Source organism: Styela clava, chromosome 5 (assembly GCF_964204865.1).
Source record: "Styela clava chromosome 5, kaStyClav1.hap1.2, whole genome shotgun sequence".
NCBI lineage: Eukaryota > Metazoa > Chordata > Ascidiacea > Stolidobranchia > Styelidae > Styela > Styela clava.
Window position 1 is genome coordinate 13,621,295 of NC_135254.1, and position 21,850 is coordinate 13,643,144.

Sequence of the window (21,850 nt, forward strand, 5' to 3'; positions counted from 1 at the left end):
ATAGTCCAACGGACGAGAAAAGGAGTTCTTTTAGCAGTTGACCAGCAGCCAGCCACACGCGCAAATTGTTTATATATCCAGTGCGGAATAAATATAAATTAGGATTCAAATATTCATTTGAGTAGGAACGGACAAAATAAGTTTTGCAGACTGGCATGATAATTAATTACAAATGTGTGATAGCAAATTATGGTTGAAACAATTGAACCCGGTAGTAAATTGTATGTTTATGTTGCGATGCAGGTAAATAACGACTATCATTCCGTTTGACCATAAATGTATATAATAGGCCGTAGAACTTTATTATAATCACAGCGTACATCTCACAGAGAACCGCAGTAGGAATTCACTATGGAATTATCATTTGTTACTTTCCAGAAAACCTATGGTGGCCTATTATAAAATAACAAATACAGTAGTATTATGACAAATGGAATGATCGGTCAGATTGAGATTTGTTGATCATTTGTGTATGATTCAGTATTGGTTAACGTTGTTTGATCAAAATAAGGTCAAAATCATGCGTCACTCTTTTAGTTTATTGAATAACTCAGTAGGTATAAGCCCGAAATAATGGATTCTGTGGAACCGGATATATCTGATGCATCGAGTCGAGTTTACTCACAAAACGGAATGGAATCCAGATTGAAACGTAGCAGCGAGTTTTTGTCTAAGAATGAAAAAAGCCTAGATAGAAGTTCATCAGTCGGTGTGTTCAGGGTAATGGTGGTTATACAGTTGCTACGATGTGTCCACGTCTTCGCCCCTAACAAGGCTCTAAACTCTTATTATATCTCCATGACCGTCGGTAATAGTTAGAGATTAAATTGATACTAATATATCTCAAAAATATATTTTTAAATCTTGACATAATTAGCTCTACAGAAAACTGCATTTGGTTAAAAAAAACTTGATATGTTGTATTCAGCGGACGCGGGGTATAGCACCGAGAACACAGTAAGAAAACTGCAAAAATAAGATTTTAATCGGCTTTGTAGAAAATATCATAGTTTTTGGCGTGGCAATATTTATTTAAATGTCAAACTTTTCAACCTATTTGCAAACTTAAAATGAAAAGGAGTTTGTTTGCGGGATAAATAACTCGAGTTTGAGCCCTTTATGGTTAAAAATATTTTCAATTTATTTGCCCTATGTCAATATGATAGCTACTGGTTGTATATACCTCGAAGTTATTCGCACATTTCCAAGTTGGAACTTTTTAAAAGATTTAGTGACGCTGGGCCATTGGCAAATAATCGTTCCGTCAAATTTTCTCATTGTTGACATGTTTTTTGTTTGATTTTCCAAAGTCTACAATCTTTCACAGTTGGTGCTGGACGCAATGACATATCATAGAAAGTCGGATTGTTCTTCGCACATAAATAATAGCGTCAGCTCATCTGCTCTCAGTAATATTACATCGAAACCAAGTCCTTCAACAAAGAGACTTCGGTGGGCTACAGGTCGTCGGAAGCAGGAAGGTAGAGGTTTATTCATGTAACTAAAATATACATCGCATTTTGAAGTCAGTTAGTATTACGTGATGTAAGTAAATGGTGGAGAATAGTTTCGAATTGAATAGTTTTGAGATTCATGTCATAATTAATTACGTATACATAAAAAATTCACAATATAAAACGGTATAGGGAATTTTATGTGTAAACTTGCTAACACATACTTTTCGTAAAATATCTCATATTTATACTTAAATTATTTGCTTTTATTATATTATTCGTAGAAATGAGTAAATCGCTGATGACATCGGACGCACAAAGTGGAGATATTTGTCGTATTTCCGACGGACCAAATTATCTTTTCATGGTTAGTATTATTTTTATAAAGTTTTATATTTGTAAAGTAACCATCTTGCGATCTAATTAAAAAAACTGTTTTCACTGAATTTCGTGTAATTCATTCATGATTTTCTGGTTCTATTGTATCACTAGATCAATGCGATCACAGCTGCCTAAATCTTAGAAATTTCAAAAAATAAAATGAAATTCGTTTACTATTAATAATTTGTCCGCATATTTTAATTGTGACATTTCATTTCATTCTTACATCAATAGATCTACTGCTTCCTGATTTTGTTCATTTGTTTACTTGACAGGCCACGAAAAATGGACACTTAAAGAAAATAATATCAGTATGCGATATACAGCCCGAAAGATTATTTCACCGTGATTTGAAGGGAGCCTCCCTTTTACATCACGCAGCTGCGTATGGTAGAATTAACATTATGGAGTATATTCTCCAGTGCCCCAGCGGAGTGAAATGTGTGTAAAATCTTTTCTTATATCTTATAGAAATATTAAGATAGTTGCTATTATATCTCGAGAATACCATACTAACTAATCCAAATGTGAACATGGGTGACGATTTGCAAAAATGTTAAACGATATATTAACGTAGTGACTCTCAGTGAATTTGGCAAGCTCACAAACATGGCACCTAAAAATATAATATGACAGCAAAATATAAAAATTTATTATTTTTGAAATAAAAAAGTTAACATAACATAGTATTTGTTTATTATTGTTATTTTTCATGGAAATTTCGAATTTACACAATTCTTTTCCGCTGTACATTGTCGTAATTAAATTTTCAGTCGTATAGTCCCATGTGAATTTATCATTTGTCATTCGTTGAAAACATGCCAATAACATAATTGAACAAATTGGAAATGGTCCACATGGTCAGACAGACTGGCCGATGATTGAAGGGATTTCAAACCCGACCTAGCTGCACTATAAAATGTACAACAGCTTAAAAATGAAACAAACAAAATTACATGACGACCTATTAATTTTTTTTTATTTGAATTGCTGATTGATTTAAAAAAGTTTTTTCGAGTTTCGCTCAAACTGGAGCTCTGAAGATACATACACCTAAAATTTTCTGAGTCAATTTTAACCTTCTATACCCGGTTTATTTCTGTATTTTAATCTTCGTGTAAGAATTCTCCATACTTTGAAAGTTTATCGTATATGCACTCTCCAATCATATGGGCATTTATTGACTTTGTCAGTGTTAAACTCATTGGACGAATTGGACTCTACGCCCCTGCATTGGGCTGCTTCAAGAGACGAAGCGGAAAGTATAAACCTTTTGTTATCAAGAGGATGTGACCCGATGTTACAAAATAAACGAGGGGAGAATGCTCTGCACACATGCGTAATGGAAAAGTCTTACAGCGCATTGGAGGCCATGCTCGTGAGGAAGGTAGGCGATATTTTCACTTATTAAATAAACTGATAAGTTGAAGTTCAGGTAAGGTACATTTAAATAAATCTCAAGTTAGTAAATATCGATCGGCATTAGGGAAATCCCATACCAGGCTATTCTGAGAATCAGTATAAATGATTTGTAAAATGCTAAATCATTATGCAAAATATTAAACGCCAAATTTCTTCAATTCATTTTTGAAAACAACTAACATGCTGTAGTTGGATAACTTCTAACAAATAATAATGAAGTAAGCTAACATCAAATTTTACAGAATCGAGTTGACGTAAATCAGAAGAAGAAGACATCAGGAGCAACTGCTTTACATATATCGGCTGAATATGATGATTTCAAATCAGCACAAATGTTGCTTGCAGCCGGCGCAAAGCCGTGTATTGCGTGCAACATAGGATACAGACCTTTGCATTGCGCTGCTTTGCATGGATCGAGGGGGTGAGTGCATTTCCTAAACCCGTCCATTTGTAAACAACAATGTGACCAAATCGCCAATGTACTAGAATACCAATAAGTAAGGTCCGAAAACTCTGTAAAACAAAACTTACCAATACGAGCACATAATTCGTTTGAAAGATGCGTTATGGTTCAGTTTCCAATCGCTGTTTGAGTGATATTGGGATGCCGGACAGTACAATTTTTTCTTGTTATTACGGGTAATTGCTATTGAACCTTTTTTTTTCTTCTTATTCCATCTTCAATTATGGTATATATATGATATTTTCAAATTGGTATTTGCAAGATAAATCAAATGGTTTTTCAATTATTAAGTTAGGTACAGTATTTCGACTATATAATATCAGAGACCATTATCCATTCGGTGTGTTTTAGAGTGATGGAGTTGATTATACAAAAATGTGAAGAGTCTGGATATACCAGAGACCAGGTTTTATCATTCAATGACAAAGAGATGTGCAGTCCACTACATTGTGCGGTGTTTGGAGGAAATACTGATGCTATAAAAACTTGTTTAAGGTAATACTTCCCTGGCCATGATGGCATCAACTGCTGAAGTTCTCGATAACTGATAGAGACTCTACAGACGCTTGTCAACTTTCTTGGTTGATTTTTCTTGATAATAACATATAGGTGTACGTACCACTGGTTGATTTTGGTTTTTGTTATGATTGACTTGCTGTTGCTTCTGAGTGAGCCTTTGTGGTCATTCATTGAACAAATATGCACAAAACCCGGTTTTATCTATGTTCATCGGAAGGCGATCGACCACCAATCTCAGAGGTGGCGTGAAAGGACATTCCTGCTCTTGATTGATTACTTTGTTATCATCCTGAACCCCATAAGATAAGCTGTATTTCGATGTAAGAAATATTGATTCCATTTTTACTGACTTCTTTGCGACATATGCTATTTTATTAGATTTATCACTTATTTGACATAATATACGGACAAATATTACAACAAAATGGCTAAATACACAATTTAATATACCGGTAAGTGACCCGAATTATTATGAGAACGCTGTCCATATGCCCTGATGATTTTATTAGATTGGTAAACAATATTATGCTTTGTTTCTCCAATATGGATTTCAAATATTTGGATACGAGCATTGCTTTATTTTCAGCACATTATTTATACAAAGACTTTTTTAAGTGCAATATATCCAATATAAAATCTAGTCTATACTATCATAATTTACCTCACAAGCTTGAACGACACAAATGACGGCAAGTATCGGAATCGGTCAAAAAATTCCTTATGAATTGATATTGGATTTTTACAATACCTAATATTTTACGTCAATTTTATAGTTAACCGAAGTCTTCCAAATATCACAACTAATCGATTTATCTTATGCTCTGGGCTTCCTCTCAGAGAAGCTTACTTACATTCAAGCACATGCTTCAATGTGCCAAGCTAAAGGGTTTGGTAAAATTGATATTGTTTCCCATTGTCATGCATAACTTATAAAATGGATCAATGGTTATGTCTCAATCATATCTCTAACCCTGAAATCAAATTGCCCTATCAAAAGCCGTACCTCGTTGAATTTCAAATTTACATGGATATTGTTTTCAAGTTATGGAGCACGACTGGATAAATGCCAGGCCGACCTATCAACACCAATGCATTTGGTATGTGCACAAGGGGCATTTGACATTGTTGAAATTATGTTCGAGTTGGCGAGAGATCAAGCACTCGTCACATTATCGATGAAAGATAATCAGAAACATACGCCTTTACACAAGTTAGTAAACTCAAATTGAATATTTTGTCAAAATTAGCATATGGAAATCGGACAAAAAGGTCAAAGGCCAAAATGATTTGACTGTTTTTAACTAACTTATTTACAGTAAAGTACAATTTCCGTTCACATATTCGATAATATTTTTTAATGACATCATAACTCTATAACACACAAAGTTATTTCAGAGAAAGTGAAACATTGCCAATATATCGTATCAAAGCGGCATTTTACTTTCTTGGTGAATTATAGTTCGAACACTATGTTCCATAATTTTGATCGTTGAATATAATATTTTTCAGAGCGGCAATGTATGGTCATGGTAGAATAGCTCAGTATTTAGTAAGCGAAGGGGCTGCTACAGACATTCCTGATGCTGAAGAAAATACTCCGTTGCTTCTGGCTGCTTCTCGAGAAAACTGGATTTGCGTTAGACAACTAATTGAAGCAGGAGCCGATATTCTATTGAAAGTAAAAACTCTTGATGCTGGAGTTTTGATTTTTCATTTTTTTTTCGCCTAGTCAGAAAATACCTATTCGTACACTCACCATTCAATAAAGCACAAACATAAGATGGATTGAATGAGCGATGCAAAATTATCGATTCGTTTAATTTAGTTTAAATGAATTTTGGGAGGTGGCTTGCACCTTGGTCGCCCGCAATAAGGCTATGTTACGACAAACGAAACATCTACGCTCAGCGGTGATACGGTATTTGGAATAATCACTAACTCTCTCGCTAGTAACATAGTATTAACAAACGCTAATTAATTATGGTCATGCAATCACAATCAAGCACTCTCATCTTTCATTGCAATTATCTTTCGCATATCATAACATCACTGTTGTTTTTGAAACGTCAAAATACAGGCGTACCCAAAATAGTTTCAATTATTGCTAGAATTTCGTCCAGTTTATTGTTTCGCTATAATGCTGATATATATTATATATAAGCTGCACCACTTTCAATGCAAATTATGTTCTCCTGGAATCTCATTTTCTGAAATGAATTTTTCATTATAGAGATTTTGGATAATGATACTGATGAGCAATGGTTTTGAAGTTTAAAATATCCATTATAGAATATTATATTACTTCATCTTCCAGATAGACCACGTGCTTTATGCGCAAAATAGCTGTGATTATTTCAAATTTAAGATTATCTTATAGTTAAAGATACTCTAGAAAATAATTTGACGGCGGTACCTTTTGTTTTAAAAATTGATTTTGATTTTATTGCATTATTGAACAGACGGTACCAATTTCGTCCATGACGAAATGAAAACAATATTTTATTTTTCATTATTTAACCAATTTGTGTATTTAGAACAAAGATGGGAGAAATGTTCTTCACATGATTGTGTTGCAAGGAGGCGACATAAGACATCTTGACGCACAAAATATTCACCGTAATGAAATAACGGAAATTTCAAAAACTATATTTATGGTACGTATAACTATTCAGGTCCGTGTTAAGCCCATGTTCCCCACAATTCTATACAAATGGTGACAAACGAGTTTGAGTGACAATAAATTTCGGCAATAGCAGATTGGAAAACACCATGATTTGATTTGTACTGTATTACAAAATATTATTCTCAGATTGCTTCTTATAAATCATGGGTTCCCAAGCATTTCTCGGGACGACCCCAAAGACAACTTTTACTTCTAGGTATCCAGGGCGACGTCGGGCCAATATATATATTTTTTATATATATTTATATATATATTTTTTTCTTGGATGTTTTGTATATTCTTTAATTACACTACCTTGGCGACCCCTTGACCTGTTTGAGACCCGGAGTAATTTTCACTCAGACCCCATTTGAAGTTGCGACCTGGTTTGGGGATCCCTACTCTAAATATTTAAAAAATTACAAAATGATTCATAGAGGCCCGAAATCCAAGAACTGCTCAACCAAACAGACGCAGACGGATGCACTCCTTTGCATTATGCGTGTCAGGAAGGTAATTTAGCGAGTCTTGAAACTTTGATGGGACTTGGAGTGAGTGCCAGAATGAAATCTAGTGTGGATCAATCACCCTTGCATTTCGCAGCGATGTATGGACGATATAATACTTGTAGGAAATTACTAAATAGTACCCAGGTGAGCAAAGGCATTTTGTATTTTGATATAACAATATTTATGAAGATCGAAAGAATATTTTAACTGAATTCTTCATCAACGAAAGCAATGTCCGAGTGTTTTAGATATCAAACTAAAAAAAAATTATCTCTGTTTCTTATTATGACTGAAACCTTTCATTCAAAGAAAATTCGCTTTTTATTTGCAGAATATTAATTGTAAGTTCTTGTGGTTGTGATGGAATTAGAAAGGAAGTGTAAGAGTAATTTTATTTACCTGAACACCATTGCAAAATTGGCATGACAAAACTACTTGGACGTTTATAATGTCATCTATCTGAACTGAATTATGATCTTTTTACACTTGTTGTGACATCTATCTAAAATTAAACGAAACTTAACAAACTACTTAGCAAAGAGTGAACTATTTCATTCTGCTATTTTGAGAACAGGGTTAAAATTAAACTAATGCTAACAATACCAAGACTAATTTTGGCTAACACGGCCCAATAATTAAAATTGTACATATTGTTTTTTGTTAATATCCATGTACAAACTGTTTTCGTCAGGGTCCCAATATAATAATTGGTACAGACGGTACCAATTTCGTCCATGACGAAATGAAAACAATATTTTATTTTTCATTATTTAACCAATTTGTGTATTTAGAACAAAGATGGGAGAAATGTTCTTCACATGATTGTGTTGCAAGGAGGCGACATAAGACATCTTGACGCACAAAATATTCACCGTAATGAAATAACGGAAATTTCAAAAACTATATTTATGGTACGTATAACTATTCAGGTCCGTGTTAAGCCCATGTTCCCCACAATTCTATACAAATGGTGACAAACGAGTTTGAGTGACAATAAATTTCGGCAATAGCAGATTGGAAAACACCATGATTTGATTTGTACTGTATTACAAAATATTATTCTCAGATTGCTTCTTATAAATCATGGGTTCCCAAGCATTTCTCGGGACGACCCCAAAGACAACTTTTACTTCTAGGTATCCAGGGCGACGTCGGGCCAATATATATATTTTTTATATATATTTATATATATATTTTTTTCTTGGATGTTTTGTATATTCTTTAATTACACTACCTTGGCGACCCCTTGACCTGTTTGAGACCCGGAGTAATTTTCACTCAGACCCCATTTGAAGTTGCGACCTGGTTTGGGGATCCCTACTCTAAATATTTAAAAAATTACAAAATGATTCATAGAGGCCCGAAATCCAAGAACTGCTCAACCAAACAGACGCAGACGGATGCACTCCTTTGCATTATGCGTGTCAGGAAGGTAATTTAGCGAGTCTTGAAACTTTGATGGGACTTGGAGTGAGTGCCAGAATGAAATCTAGTGTGGATCAATCACCCTTGCATTTCGCAGCGATGTATGGACGATATAATACTTATAGGAAATTACTAAATAGTACCCAGGTGAGCAAAGGCATTTTGTATTTTGATATAACAATATTTATGAAGATCGAAAGAATATTTTAACTGAATTCTTCATCAACGAAAGCAATGTCCGAGTGTTTTAGATATCAAACTAAAAAAAAATTATCTCTGTTTCTTATTATGACTGAAACCTTTCATTCAAAGAAAATTCGCTTTTTATTTGCAGAATATTAATTGTAAGTTCTTGTGGTTGTGATGGAATTAGAAAGGAAGTGTAAGAGTAATTTTATTTACCTGAACACCATTGCAAAATTGGCATGACAAAACTACTTGGACGTTTATAATGTCATCTATCTGAACTGAATTATGATCTTTTTACACTTGTTGTGACATCTATCTAAAATTAAACGAAACTTAACAAACTACTTAGCAAAGAGTGAACTATTTCATTCTGCTATTTTGAGAACAGGGTTAAAATTAAACTAATGCTAACAATACCAAGACTAATTTTGGCTAACACGGCCCAATAATTAAAATTGTACATATTGTTTTTTGTTAATATCCATGTACAAACTGTTTTCGTCAGGGTCCCAATATAATAAATGACAAAGACCAACAAGGAATGACTCCACTACATTTTGCATCGCTGAATGGGCATACGAAAGTTGTTGAACTATTTTTAAACAAGTAGGTACTGCATGGGTCAATTTGTAATCCTAATATTATATTAGTCATTTGCCACCGCTTTGTGCATAACATGCGTTTTTTTTAATGAAATTACCGTTCTGTGATTTCCTATTGTGTTAATTATTAATAACTTTAAATCTGACATTTTATATATGGTATATTATATATGTAAAATATAAATGCTGTTTCATATTAGTTCCTTAACTAATTAGAGTACTTATTGCATTAGAAATTCTATCAGTGTTTCTGATAGACTTGACATCCTAACATGGTAGTGCATTTGTTACAGGGGTGCAGTTTTCCATCGTACAAATGCGGGTCAATCTGTACTGCATGCAGCGTCTTCCAACGGTTATACGAAAACTATGAGAATTTTGATAACAATGAACAGGACTTTGCTTGATCAACAAGATGAAGACGGGGTATATATGATTTAATTTTGAGAATTTAAGTTGCAGTAATATTTACAGCCACCCGAAAAGTGAAAACTTTCTCACAATCAAATGCATGCACTGAATATATTACACTAAATATTATAAATGCATTTGGAAGGGAAAACGACTTATCAATTTCTCGTCAAAGTGTGTTTTTCATTCGATGTCGTGTCGCGTGTTATTTTTACGACTCAATATTATTTCCCAAAATCTAAAACCATTTTGAATCAAGAAAAAATTTTGTATATCGTAGGACACAGCACTGCATATTGCAGCAAGAAACAGTCACGTAAATGCCGTTCGATTGTGTTTGGATCTTGGATCAGGTATATTTCGTAATCGCATTGGAACTACTGCATTCGTAGAGACGATTACTACAAAGAATAGAGAAGTTGCGCTTGCAATGGTGGAGGTAACTTCCTTTCAACAAGTATTTATTTGTATCAATTCCACAAAGTACGTATTGAAACCTAATTTTTCTATAGGACAACTAAAAACTCAGAATTTACCAAAATTTTCGGACATAGGTATAGTAACTTTACCGGTATATATATGTATACCGAACTTATTATAGCTACATATTGTCAAATTGAAAATCAAATGTTGATTAAAAAAACCCACCAGTGTTCTGATGTCTGTAGTAACAATATACATGGAATTGACACATACTAATAGTAATATACAACCCTTTCATTCAGCATGAACGATGGGAAGAAGGCATGGACGCTATATCGCGTGAAAAGGGAGAGTGTATTCTACCTAGTTTATTGCTGATTCAACATTTGCCTGATGTATGGATGGTGTGTAACTAATTACATCTGTTATTATATATATTTAAATTGTGCAGTTTTTATTTGTCCTTGTCTCGGCCAACATGCGTGTGATTCTTTGCTTTCAATTGTTATTTAAGAGTTATATTATCAATATCAGGCTTTTTTAATTTTATCGACAACTTGTAATGCTGTTTTCATCATATATAATAATTTAGAAGACGTTAAAACAAAAACTATCTTTCTCCAAATATCACAACCAACTCCAATGGCGTCCGAATTTAACTTGGTACAAAACTAAAACCGCATTCGTCAAATATTAAATTAAATGCGAATGTTCGATCTATGGTGATCTTGAGTTTATTATTTTATTCCCAGGCAGCTATGAATCGTTGTATTGAAACTGCAGATTGCAATCCAAAGAGCAAAAAGTATTGGATCAAGTATCAGTTCAAGGTACGTGTGTTTGCAATGCTATTAATATATATGTATATATATAAATGTATCTATGCTTTTTATATATTTGCGCTGCTGACTGCGTGACGCGTTTTCTTTGGTGGACGAGAAACCTTTTTCCCAATTTATAATTCAAGCCAGAAGAAAAGTATATATATTGGAAAGGGGGAAAAGGAGCACTAATACTAAAATATGATGATAAATATGTTTTTTTGTTGTGCAGTATCTACAACCAAGTTTGAAGACCCAGGAGACCATGAATGACTGTAATTCGATGAACAAAAAAGAATCGATTGAAAAGAAGAATAAGAAGGTGGAAAAGGGTGAAAATGCATCACGAACTTTTAACTTACCAGCGCTTAATGTAAGTAAAATCTGCACGGATTTACGTCGCCGATGTACAGTGGGGGGATTCAGGGGGTTTGCACGACCTCTTCATGGAATATCGTGATAGCCCGCGAGCCAGTTCTTGTTTTAGACGTTGGACGACCACAGCTGGCGACTGGCGCGTTATATTTTGCGGATCACAAGTTGGATTCATGTAAAGCGTATCATGTTAATGCAGCCAATGACATTAAACAACATGATAGGCAACTCTGACGTCACTCCATAAGACTACAGGCAAAACATTGTATTTCATGATACGCTCCAATGCACATATTTCTCGTCGCCTTTCGCGTCCGTTTTCCGCTCGCTTTTGCTACTCGGCGTCTTTTTTACGTGTAGTACCTGCCTTTTTGCGCCTGTAACGAAACAAAATAATCTCTATATCTAAGAAGTTTTGCTTACTTGGAAAGCTGGAATAACAGGCAAGCTGTAAAGAGCAATTCTGGACATCATAGACGTTTTTTTTTATCAGAGAAGATTACAAACGCGATAGCGGAAAGATTTGTGTGGAACATTTTGCAGATAATGACAAAGTTCAAAGTTAGTAATTTTAATGTTTGCGCTTAATCATTGAAATTTCATTTAAAGAGGGTGTCATACAAAACTGTGCTGCGATACAATTCCATAACACAAAGTTTGCACCTATCGAACTTTCTTTTGTAGGTGAATTTATTAGACATATTACATATTCAGTTAATCGTAGGTAACATTGCTGGTACGTAAGGCATCGTAGATAGGTTTGTATAAATTTAGGAATTTAGCTCATAGCCCACTAATTAATATTATCTTCTATGCAGGAGGTTGCAGGGCTGAATTCAACTTGCAGCCTTACCGATCACCTGACGATGCTCATTTAGTTTGGCTCGAGCAAGTCTTCTTGAAATGCTTGTGTGGATGGAAACTACCTATATTTTTTGCCTTCCTCCGATTTTAGACAAATTTATTCTGAGGGATTTCGCATATAATTCTCACTGATTGTTGGCTGTTTATAATTCCTATTGATTGTGAATTCTGATTATAACAATGAGTTGAAAATTTTTTTACCTAATTTACTGGCACCTTTTTCTTGTCAATACTCCAAGCTGAGGTAATAAACATGACAATACATTTATGTCATCTGGAAGCAAAATATGCACACTAATTAATAGTTTGGCACATTGAGATAATACATCATGACAGAAAATACAAGTTTAAGATATGTATGACCATCACATGGTAATTAAAATTAAAAAAATTAATAGGGGCTGTGGAGTATGGAAAGTTCAAGACAAAGAAAAGAACAAATGTTCATAGCTCATGAACTCTCAATTTTGCCTCCATTGCTTTGTGAAGGCCAATATATTTCAAGTGGCTGAATTGATTTACCTTTATGATAGCAACGATTTTGTATTTAATATAGCGAGATTATTTCAATTTAATTGAAGTGATATAATTTCCCAAAGCAATGCTTGAATCGTCTAGAATAGATCAGTGGTGTCAAACTCATGGATTTTCGAGAGCCGCATTGCATTTTGAAAATTGTAAAAAGAGCCGCAAACAGTTTTTGATAATGTATACTTGAAAGATATTTTTAAAATAGTTTTAGTTTGTGACATATATTGTGATGCAACTAAACAGTTGGATTAAGTTTTATTATTTTCTTCAATTTCAAATGCAATTACATATTAATATTTGCATTCCACTATTATTGCAACATTTGCAAGTTACAGTATTTATTATAAAAAATCGTAAAATTCTATGTAAAACTATCAAAATCATTTTTGAACAAGCTTTGAATAAGGAAAGAATAATACATACACTAAAAATAACTTAATCTAAATATATGAACCTAAAATTAACAAAAATACTACAGTATAAACTCAATGTTTTAATAATTACATTTGTCCTGGCGTTTGGCATCTTTTTTTGTGTCACCAGCATACTAAGGCCAGTCTGAAATGATTTTATAGTACCAACTCTAACTAACGAGGCCACATGATCATGGGTTTATCTGGATCTTTACGAATGTTTAATTAATTCCAGTAATGCAAAAAAGTTATTTTTATCATTTCATGTATAGATCAGTAAAAAAACAAATGACAGATTTTTTCGACAAGACATTTCGCACTACATTGCGTGGCATAGGATTGCTCGAATTATTATTGATATTGATTTTTAGTAACTAAGTCGTTGTATAATTATATTAATATACAAACACATGGAAATTTTCTGTTCGAAGTTGGTCTTCGAATTTGTCATATTGACTGCTGAGCTTATTGTGTTTTTTGATTGTATTGACGGAAATATGACAAATTAAACAATGTGCTTCAGAATTTTGTGAAGAGCAGAAATGTTACAACTCCCATTTTCTTCGAAAATGCCACCTTCTTCATGTACTTTGCGTTTAATTTAATTACTCAAGTGTTTTATTCAAGTATTCTTTTGCTAGCTTGATGTGTATTCTTAATTGGGTCAAAATGTGGACAAAAAAATTAATATTCCAAAACTACTTTCAGTAAATTGTTTTCTGTGTGAATAATCAATTTCACTTTAGAAGGTTTGAAAAATCTATTACATTTAGATAAAAAAAAAACTTCAAAAATACTATTACAAATATTGTTAAGCGTTCGAGGGCCGCACTGGAAGTTCTCTGGCCGCGAGTTTGAGATCCCTGGTCTAGATTGAAGTTGTTCAAAAAATATATGATAGTATTTTATCATGAATGATGATTATACCCCTTCCGGAATTTCTTCTATAGTACTACCAAAAGTTGATGAACCAAATATAACACAGGTGCAGTGAGTTACCCGTAATCCTCATTTCCAAAGCTGTTTTAAGTATGTCTGGCGTGTTTTGTGCCTTTTTACAAATAAGACCGCTTATGCAATCTTACGCTTTGGAATTTTTAGTTATTTTCCTCAAGCCCTGCAGGATGTGGGGGCCATACACAACTCTACCGGAGGGTCAAATGTCTTTGCATGCCTCCATAGGTTGTTTTTCTATTGCAATTTTCTATTTTCAATTGCATTATATTTCTTGGAATCACACTGTCACTGATATGTCGCCAGACTTCTGATATCTCCCCGTCTGCTATAGTTGTCCTGTGAATAAATAATAGGAAATTGAGATTAGACGAATAGTTGAAAGTTTTGCTTTATGTCGGCTTAATTTCTTGATTGATATACTTACTATTTCTGCTATTGCCTCTTGTGCTGCAAGAGTCTCACAATGCTTAGACAGGTTTGTCCACAACTTTCACATCTGAAGAAAGAGAGGAGATTTATTAATTTTCGGTAAGAATAAATAAAGCAGTCTATATGATTCAGAATGGAAAAGCTAATAAATCCAATATCTCATGTTTTATTTAAAAGATATTTTACTGAATTTGGTATATAAACCAACTAATAAAAGGGTTCAGTCAGAAAATTACAAGCATTCGTGGCTCCAAATACTTGAGAAATCAGACTATACAATATAGACCGGTATGAGTGAAATGTTAGGTGAACTTGTTAACACTTTGATTCAATACGCAAATAAAAGTGAATGCGTAATAGTATGTTACAATGAGCAGCAATCAACAATGAGTATATATCCTCACTGATTAAAAAAATCTAACTGGAGGTGCATGAACTATTTGAAACCATAAGGGGTAAGTAAATATGTAATTTCGGCAAATGGGCAACTACGTACCGTACTGAATTAATAACTTCGTAGTATTTGACAAAGGCTGGCTTTCCCACATGTACTTAACAGTGCGATGCCCGGGTGTGATATACAACAATAGTATTCACCTTACCTTTTACCGATTTCTTTTTACCCCAACTTTCAAAAATATCATTAAAATCGACAACTGTCAAAGCAGGCACGAACACCATTCGTGCTACGCCCTGAAAGCAGCACACATCCGCTCGTTTTCGTCTCGTCAAGTATGTGCATTGGAGCGTGCTATCGAATACGATCTTCGGACAAAAATGCCGGAGTTGCGCATCATGTTGTTTAATGTCATTGATGCAGCTTACGTAGCAAGGAACATACATTTTCTGAAATGAGAGAATTTGTTGTTAGTGAATTAGATACAAAAGAGAATCCGTCCTCGAAATTTCGAATCCCACTACTGCCGATGTGTATAAATGGGTTCTAGGAAAAATTCGCCTCAGGAAATTTCGCCGCGCAGGAAAAATCGCCGCAAGAGCATTTTGCTGTAAAACAAGTATTTGTGATAAAAACAGTTAGATTTTTGAAGTACATTTTTATTTGAAAAAGATTCGTTATTCAAGAGCACACTCTAACCGTATATAGCCTGAATAAAGCAGAACATTCTGAAGTCGTCTCATACGGGCCTATTTGGTCCGAGCTGTCGGTCTACTATGTCTTTTATATGTTAAATAATATGTGAAATGCATATATATATGATGGGAAATTATAAACACTCCCAATTCATCGACTTTTACTCCCGGCGTTGTCTCCAATAGCGAAGATTCAGGTGGCGAAATAAAAATGTTTTTCTAATGTTACCATAGGATTTACGAACAACAATGCTATCCCACATGGCGTATCTGACCAGCGTTTAATATAATTGTTCCAATTCACTTAGATGTGTTCAATAGTAAACACATGAATAAAATCGAATGTAACGACTAACGACATACTTCTTTTTTACTTTTAGAAAATGGTTGACTACAATAGAGTGGAATGTTTACGCCACCCAGTGTCAATGGCATATATGCACATGAAATGGTGAATTTCCAATTTCTTCAAACTAAAAATATTTTTGATTACAATTTATTCACGGTTACGATCAATCCACAGGCAATAACAGACAAGTATTGAAAAATTTTCAAAAAAAGGAAAAAAAACTTGCATTCGTATATATTTTATTAATGCACATTACTCTGATCAGATAACCTTGTTGTATTATCCTATTAAAATTTTAAAGAGCCCCAGTATTTCCCCAGGAAAAATCCAATTCCTAATTTTTAACATAGACAAGGCCTTATTATACCGTACAGATGCACGATCTTCGTGACCATATATTAAGCATTTGCTCCCTCGTTAAAAATATTCTTATTGCAGGAATGCATATGGAAGATGGTTTCATGGGTTGAATTTGTTTGTGTACATGCTTGGATTATTCCCTCTGACGTATCTGGTTTGCACGATGGATTCAGCGCCTAGTAAACATATAGATGGGTAATGTATATAATTTGGGTACTCCCGTAGTATATGTACCAGGTTAGGCCATAATTTTATTTCGATTTTCTTTATTTTAGTTCTATTACGAGTTCGGTGACTGTTTGTGTTGGCCAAGTGAATACACCCCCTGCCCATAGGCTTTCCCCTCTTTACACAACTTGATGCAAGGTAGGCGAACAAAATTAGTTAACTCTATATTGGTACACATACTTCAGGAGCGCCAGAATTAAAAAGATGCTTCCAAATGTAACTTTCTAAGTATTCTATCGTTTAACAGGTATGGGAATTCCAGTACTTTCGATGGACCTTTCCAGTACTCACACTTTCAATACAGTATGCTGATCATCTTAACAGTACTTTCTTCTTGTCAACTTATAAAAGAAATAGTACAAATGATTGAACAGGTAACTATTTGTCAAATATGTTGCTAATGATACAAATAGTAATGTAATCCACGATTTAAAAAAACGCGGCTTGCAGCATAATTTCACCGGGACTGCAGGAACAGCGAAACGCGCAACATCCAACCAAGCCCTCACAATGTCTCATGAGTCATGACACAATCAGAAAACGCCAGGAGCCTGTGCTGTGCTACGGTTGAATAATTATTGGACACAAAATGTACATATGGATCGTTTCGTCATTATGTTGTTGTTCTTGGCATTGTTTTTCTTCTTGTTCCGTAATATGCTGATCATACAGTAATTTAGGAACGAAATGATAGGCGACTCCCTTGATGATGATTGCGGCAATCATGCAATTGCGTCGATAAACTGTATTCAAGAGAACAACATATTCGCAAGTGGGGAGGCATTTCATAAGCTTAAAGCATGAAAATGACCAATTAGTTGATTTGAGTTCTTTCATGCGTTTTGGTTTTCAAAGATTTCTTCCCCATTTGTAAAACAATTAACATAATTGATGTTTAAATTGCACTCGTTCCTATTTCTTTTTGGGTCGCTGATTCTGCCATGATGTAGAACTTGGTGTATCAAACAAAACCATGTGATTACCAGCAGGTTGTTATTTTTAGAAAGCAAATTACTTCAAAGACATGATAAATATGATCGAATGGTTGTTATACGTTTGTAGTTTGTTGTACGTGATTCCGTTTTACACTGGATATCCACATCACTGGCAATTTGACTGTGGTGCATTGGCTATTCTGTTTGCGTGGCTAAATTTCCTGCTGTTTTTACAAAGGCAAGTATATCTGTTTCACTGAACCGTTCAGTACATTCAGAATTTATGTATAATTCAGTGTAAACGTTAATGTTGTACATGTTGATGGTATAACTGCAATTCAAATCGTTATGAACTGGCAAACTCATGGATGAGGGCTTTATAGTCACGAATTTTCTGTTGTAAGCTACTGCTTCGTGATACTATCTTCGTGATACTAACACTTTTCTTGTTTCAAAATTTCAATAATGTCATGTGTATGTTAAATTTCTTAAATTAGGATACATCTAATACTAAATCGCTTATTTTTTATATTGCAGATTTGATATAACTGGCATATATGTGGTTATGTTCATAGAAATATTCAGCACACTGGTGAAAGTGTTGGCGATATTTTCTTCTCTTATCGTTGCTTTCTCATTAGCGTTTTATGTTTTAATGTGCGCCGAGGTGAGTTTTTATTTAACCCCGACTTAACTTCTTATCATGTTTAGGATGTCTTGGCTGGGATGAAAATGTTAGCAGGTACGAAAAACAAGTATTCAAACATGATGCCAATCTTGATAGGCAGTTTAGGCTTGTACAAATAGTACCTGCCCGCAATTTTTGTGTTCTGTAAGTAATTGTAGGTGTGAAGTAAAAATCGACGTTATGATTTTGTACAGCTCGAAATGGTTAGGAGAGCGCACGTCTCTGATAAAAGCTGGGACTGGTGTAGCGATATTCATTTTTCTGTGTGGCTTCCAAGTAAAATAACATTGAAAACCCTAAACTGTAAATCACATTTTATGCTATGCCTTGCGGAAATATATATATACAATTGTTACCTAAATATTCACTTACATTAACATTAAAGTTATCTTTGTCACAGGATGACCACCATTCATCTTTTTCATCCGTTGGGTTATCTATCATGCGTATTATAACGATGACGTTGGGTGAAGTTAACTATATCGAAAAATTTGTCATGCCATATGTTGATGACGATGACAATACACTGCATTATTCTGTGATGGCGATGCTTTTATTGGCATTTTTCATTTTGATAATGCCAATATTACTCATGAATCTACTTATTGGTTTGGCGGTTGGTGATATAGCACAAGTGCAAAATACCGCTTCTTTGAGACGGTTGGCAATGCAGGTGACATATTAAAATTATATAAGGTGGTATGGAGTATTGTTTTTATCTATCTCTAAACTTGTTTCACTGCTTTTCAAAGCTATAAGAGACGAGTTGGCAATAACAAGCATTCAAATAATAATATTGTTATATATTCAGCATTGTCGAGTTTTCCTAACCCTAACTGTTTGCATCACAAATCACAATGCATATATATATGTACATTTCCATTTAGGTGCAACTGCACACTGACATTGAAAGCAGACTGTCTGAAAGAATGTTGAATGCAATTGACAAAAAGGAGCTTATAATGTATCCCAATCGAACATGTGGCAGCATTGAAAAATTATTTGGCTTCGTGAGTATACATAACATATATAATGAAGTGACGAACTAAATGGAATGAAATATTTTATAATAAAGGATAATGCACTGTCAATTTTTCATTGACGATTCCCATATTCCAATAAAGGTAAAAATCTTTGTCAGTAATTTACACAAAAGTGTAAATATATATATATGAAGGTTTTTGAAATATCACAGAACGATAAAAATTTGATTTAAACTTTAAAGTCGACTTACAGGTTTCAGGTATTCCAGGAATTGAAAACGAATACGGTGAATCACGAACTGACAGAAATATTTCGTATTTGAATACTGAAATTCAAAAACAGAAAGTCAGGTTGGTTTTCAGCATATCATTTAGAATAAATGTTATATTAGTACGCATTGATTAAAAATAAAGGATAAAATAGTAATATTCTGTGGTAAAATTTGTCAATCAAATGAATGATTTCTTAATGTTCGCACTTAAAACAATCCTGAGAAATGCCCCTTTTTCGTAAGATACAGAAACAGAGTAATTTTTTTTGTAATGCCATTTTGTAACTGCGTAGAAAATGTAACAGCAACATCAAAGTGCGGCCGAAGGAACGCTAAATTGCATGACTTCTCTTTGGTGACTTCACAATCGACTTCTGGCAACATATTTATATATGTTTTTCAATTAAGAATGAAAGATATTCAGAATTCGATGCAAAGACAATACGACATGTTGAGACTAATTGTACAAAAAATGGAAATTCGTTCTGAAGCAGATGACCGAGACGAAGGCAACAATCCATCTTCACAAACACGGGCTGATGTCAATAGAAACCGATTGCGAATGTCTGCTATTGTCGGTGCAAAACTAGCAACAACCAGAACTTTGAAGTCTTTGAGACAATAATGAACGTGATGTAATGTTCTTATTAATTTCCCACTTGTGAATTAAGAACTTTTTGATGGGCACGAAATGTACATATAGATCGTTTTGTTATTAAGTTGTTGTGTTAGGATTCATGTTCTGGTTGTTATGAAAAAAATTGCTTTTCTCACCAACCACTGGACCAATTGCTCTGAAATTTTTTAGTGGTTAAAGATTGTTTTTTCGCTAGTTGTTTTCATGTTTTAATACTCAGGAATGGCGGTATTTTCTGTTTTAAAATATTTTCTTTTCATTCAATTTACTTTGTTATCTTCACTTCTATCAAGAGCAGTTGGTTTACGTCGACGTGTCTTTTCCATTCCGTCTTTCCTTGACAAAGAATAGTCGTTTTCGTTACACCGTTTTACATTGTGCGATTCGATTCTTCTTATCAAAAATTTCTCCAGTTCCACACGACACCATATAATATTCGGTACTCCCGAAGTATGCGAACCAAGATGGCGGACATCGGAACGTAACATGGGTAACAGGTTAGGATTAGGCGATGGTTTTTTTCCAATTTTCCTTATTTTAGTCCTATTATCAGTTCGAAGACTAGCCAAGAGCCTCCCGTAGTATTTATACCTAATATTATGGCCGAACCCTAACCTAGTACACATATTACATTCCGATGTCCGCCATCTTGGTTCGCATACTTCGGGAGCCCCTAATATTCTCCTGTACAAAACGTGAAGCAATATTATAGTAATAATAAAAAGTGTAAAATCCACTCTATGACTCTTTGTAATACCTTTAGGTTAAGATATTGTTTCACGATGAGAAGTACTACAGTGTCGGCAAATAGGGGAAATAAATTTAATTGATGAAGTGTTCGAATTTCATCAACTGGTAAATGGTAACTGGTAAAAATCTGATACTGCTGCGTTCGCCTGCCACAAACTCGGAAGATCGGGTAGTGAGTCCTGAGTGGGCGTTTAACATAGTTACATAGCCTTTGAGGTCTATTGGCCTTGCTACATAACGCCCAAAACGAATCAACGATGCTTCTTCACTTTAAATTGTTCCAACAGAAAATCCGATTTTCAATTTCGAGTGATATCGTAACTGTTCGTGGAATCAAATAAAAGCATCAGAAAATATAAACTTCACATCATTAACCGCGATTTTCGTTTTTTTTTTCAATCCAGATCCCGAGATTTTTTGAATATAATCCCGGGTTCAGGTCGGAGATCACGCACCGAAAACAGTGCCATCCGGCGAAAATTTGACAGAGTTCCAAAATGTTTAAACGTTCATGAAACCCCTTACACACATAAATTCGTAGCATACGAAAATCCCCAAAGATTGTTTTGTACTGAAGAATCCGATCAAGAAACGATTAAATATACTGAATATTCGATCTAAAAAGATAGTAGCCATGACAAAGATGACGCGGCGCAACAGCTTCCTGCTTACGTAGCAAGGTTATGGAAGTCGAATGGCGTTAGTT

General features: G+C 34.3%; 1 protein-coding gene across 1 annotated transcript; it reads left to right on the top strand.

Annotated features, from left to right (window-relative positions):
• Positions 1 to 573: 573 nt before the first annotated feature.
• On the top strand, positions 574 to 20,940 carry LOC120344853 (transient receptor potential cation channel subfamily A member 1-like). Its single transcript, XM_039414169.2, has 26 exons — positions 574 to 720; positions 1,328 to 1,481; positions 1,739 to 1,821; positions 2,111 to 2,276; positions 3,029 to 3,222; positions 3,500 to 3,678; positions 4,072 to 4,215; positions 5,282 to 5,449; positions 5,749 to 5,917; positions 6,774 to 6,893; positions 7,339 to 7,554; positions 9,530 to 9,630; positions 9,920 to 10,052; positions 10,318 to 10,476; positions 10,763 to 10,864; positions 11,213 to 11,290; positions 11,514 to 11,654; positions 16,323 to 16,393; positions 16,730 to 16,846; positions 17,127 to 17,253; positions 17,883 to 18,052; positions 18,352 to 18,481; positions 18,903 to 19,175; positions 19,390 to 19,512; positions 19,739 to 19,836; positions 20,166 to 20,940. Exons 1-26 carry the CDS (start codon positions 574 to 576, stop codon positions 20,380 to 20,382), a joined length of 3,780 nt encoding a protein of 1,259 aa, XP_039270103.2. The 3' UTR covers positions 20,383 to 20,940.
• The last annotated feature ends 910 nt before the right edge of the window (positions 20,941 to 21,850 follow it).

Coding starts and splice junctions, on each gene's coding strand:
- LOC120344853 (XM_039414169.2), top strand. CDS start 574: ATGGATTCTGTGGAACCGGATATATCTGATGCATCGAGTCGAGTTTAC. Junction 19,176..19,389: donor TGAGACGGTTGGCAATGCAG/GTGACATATTAA, acceptor ATTTCCATTTAG/GTGCAACTGCACACTGACAT. Junction 19,837..20,165: donor ATTCAAAAACAGAAAGTCAG/GTTGGTTTTCAG, acceptor TTTTCAATTAAG/AATGAAAGATATTCAGAATT.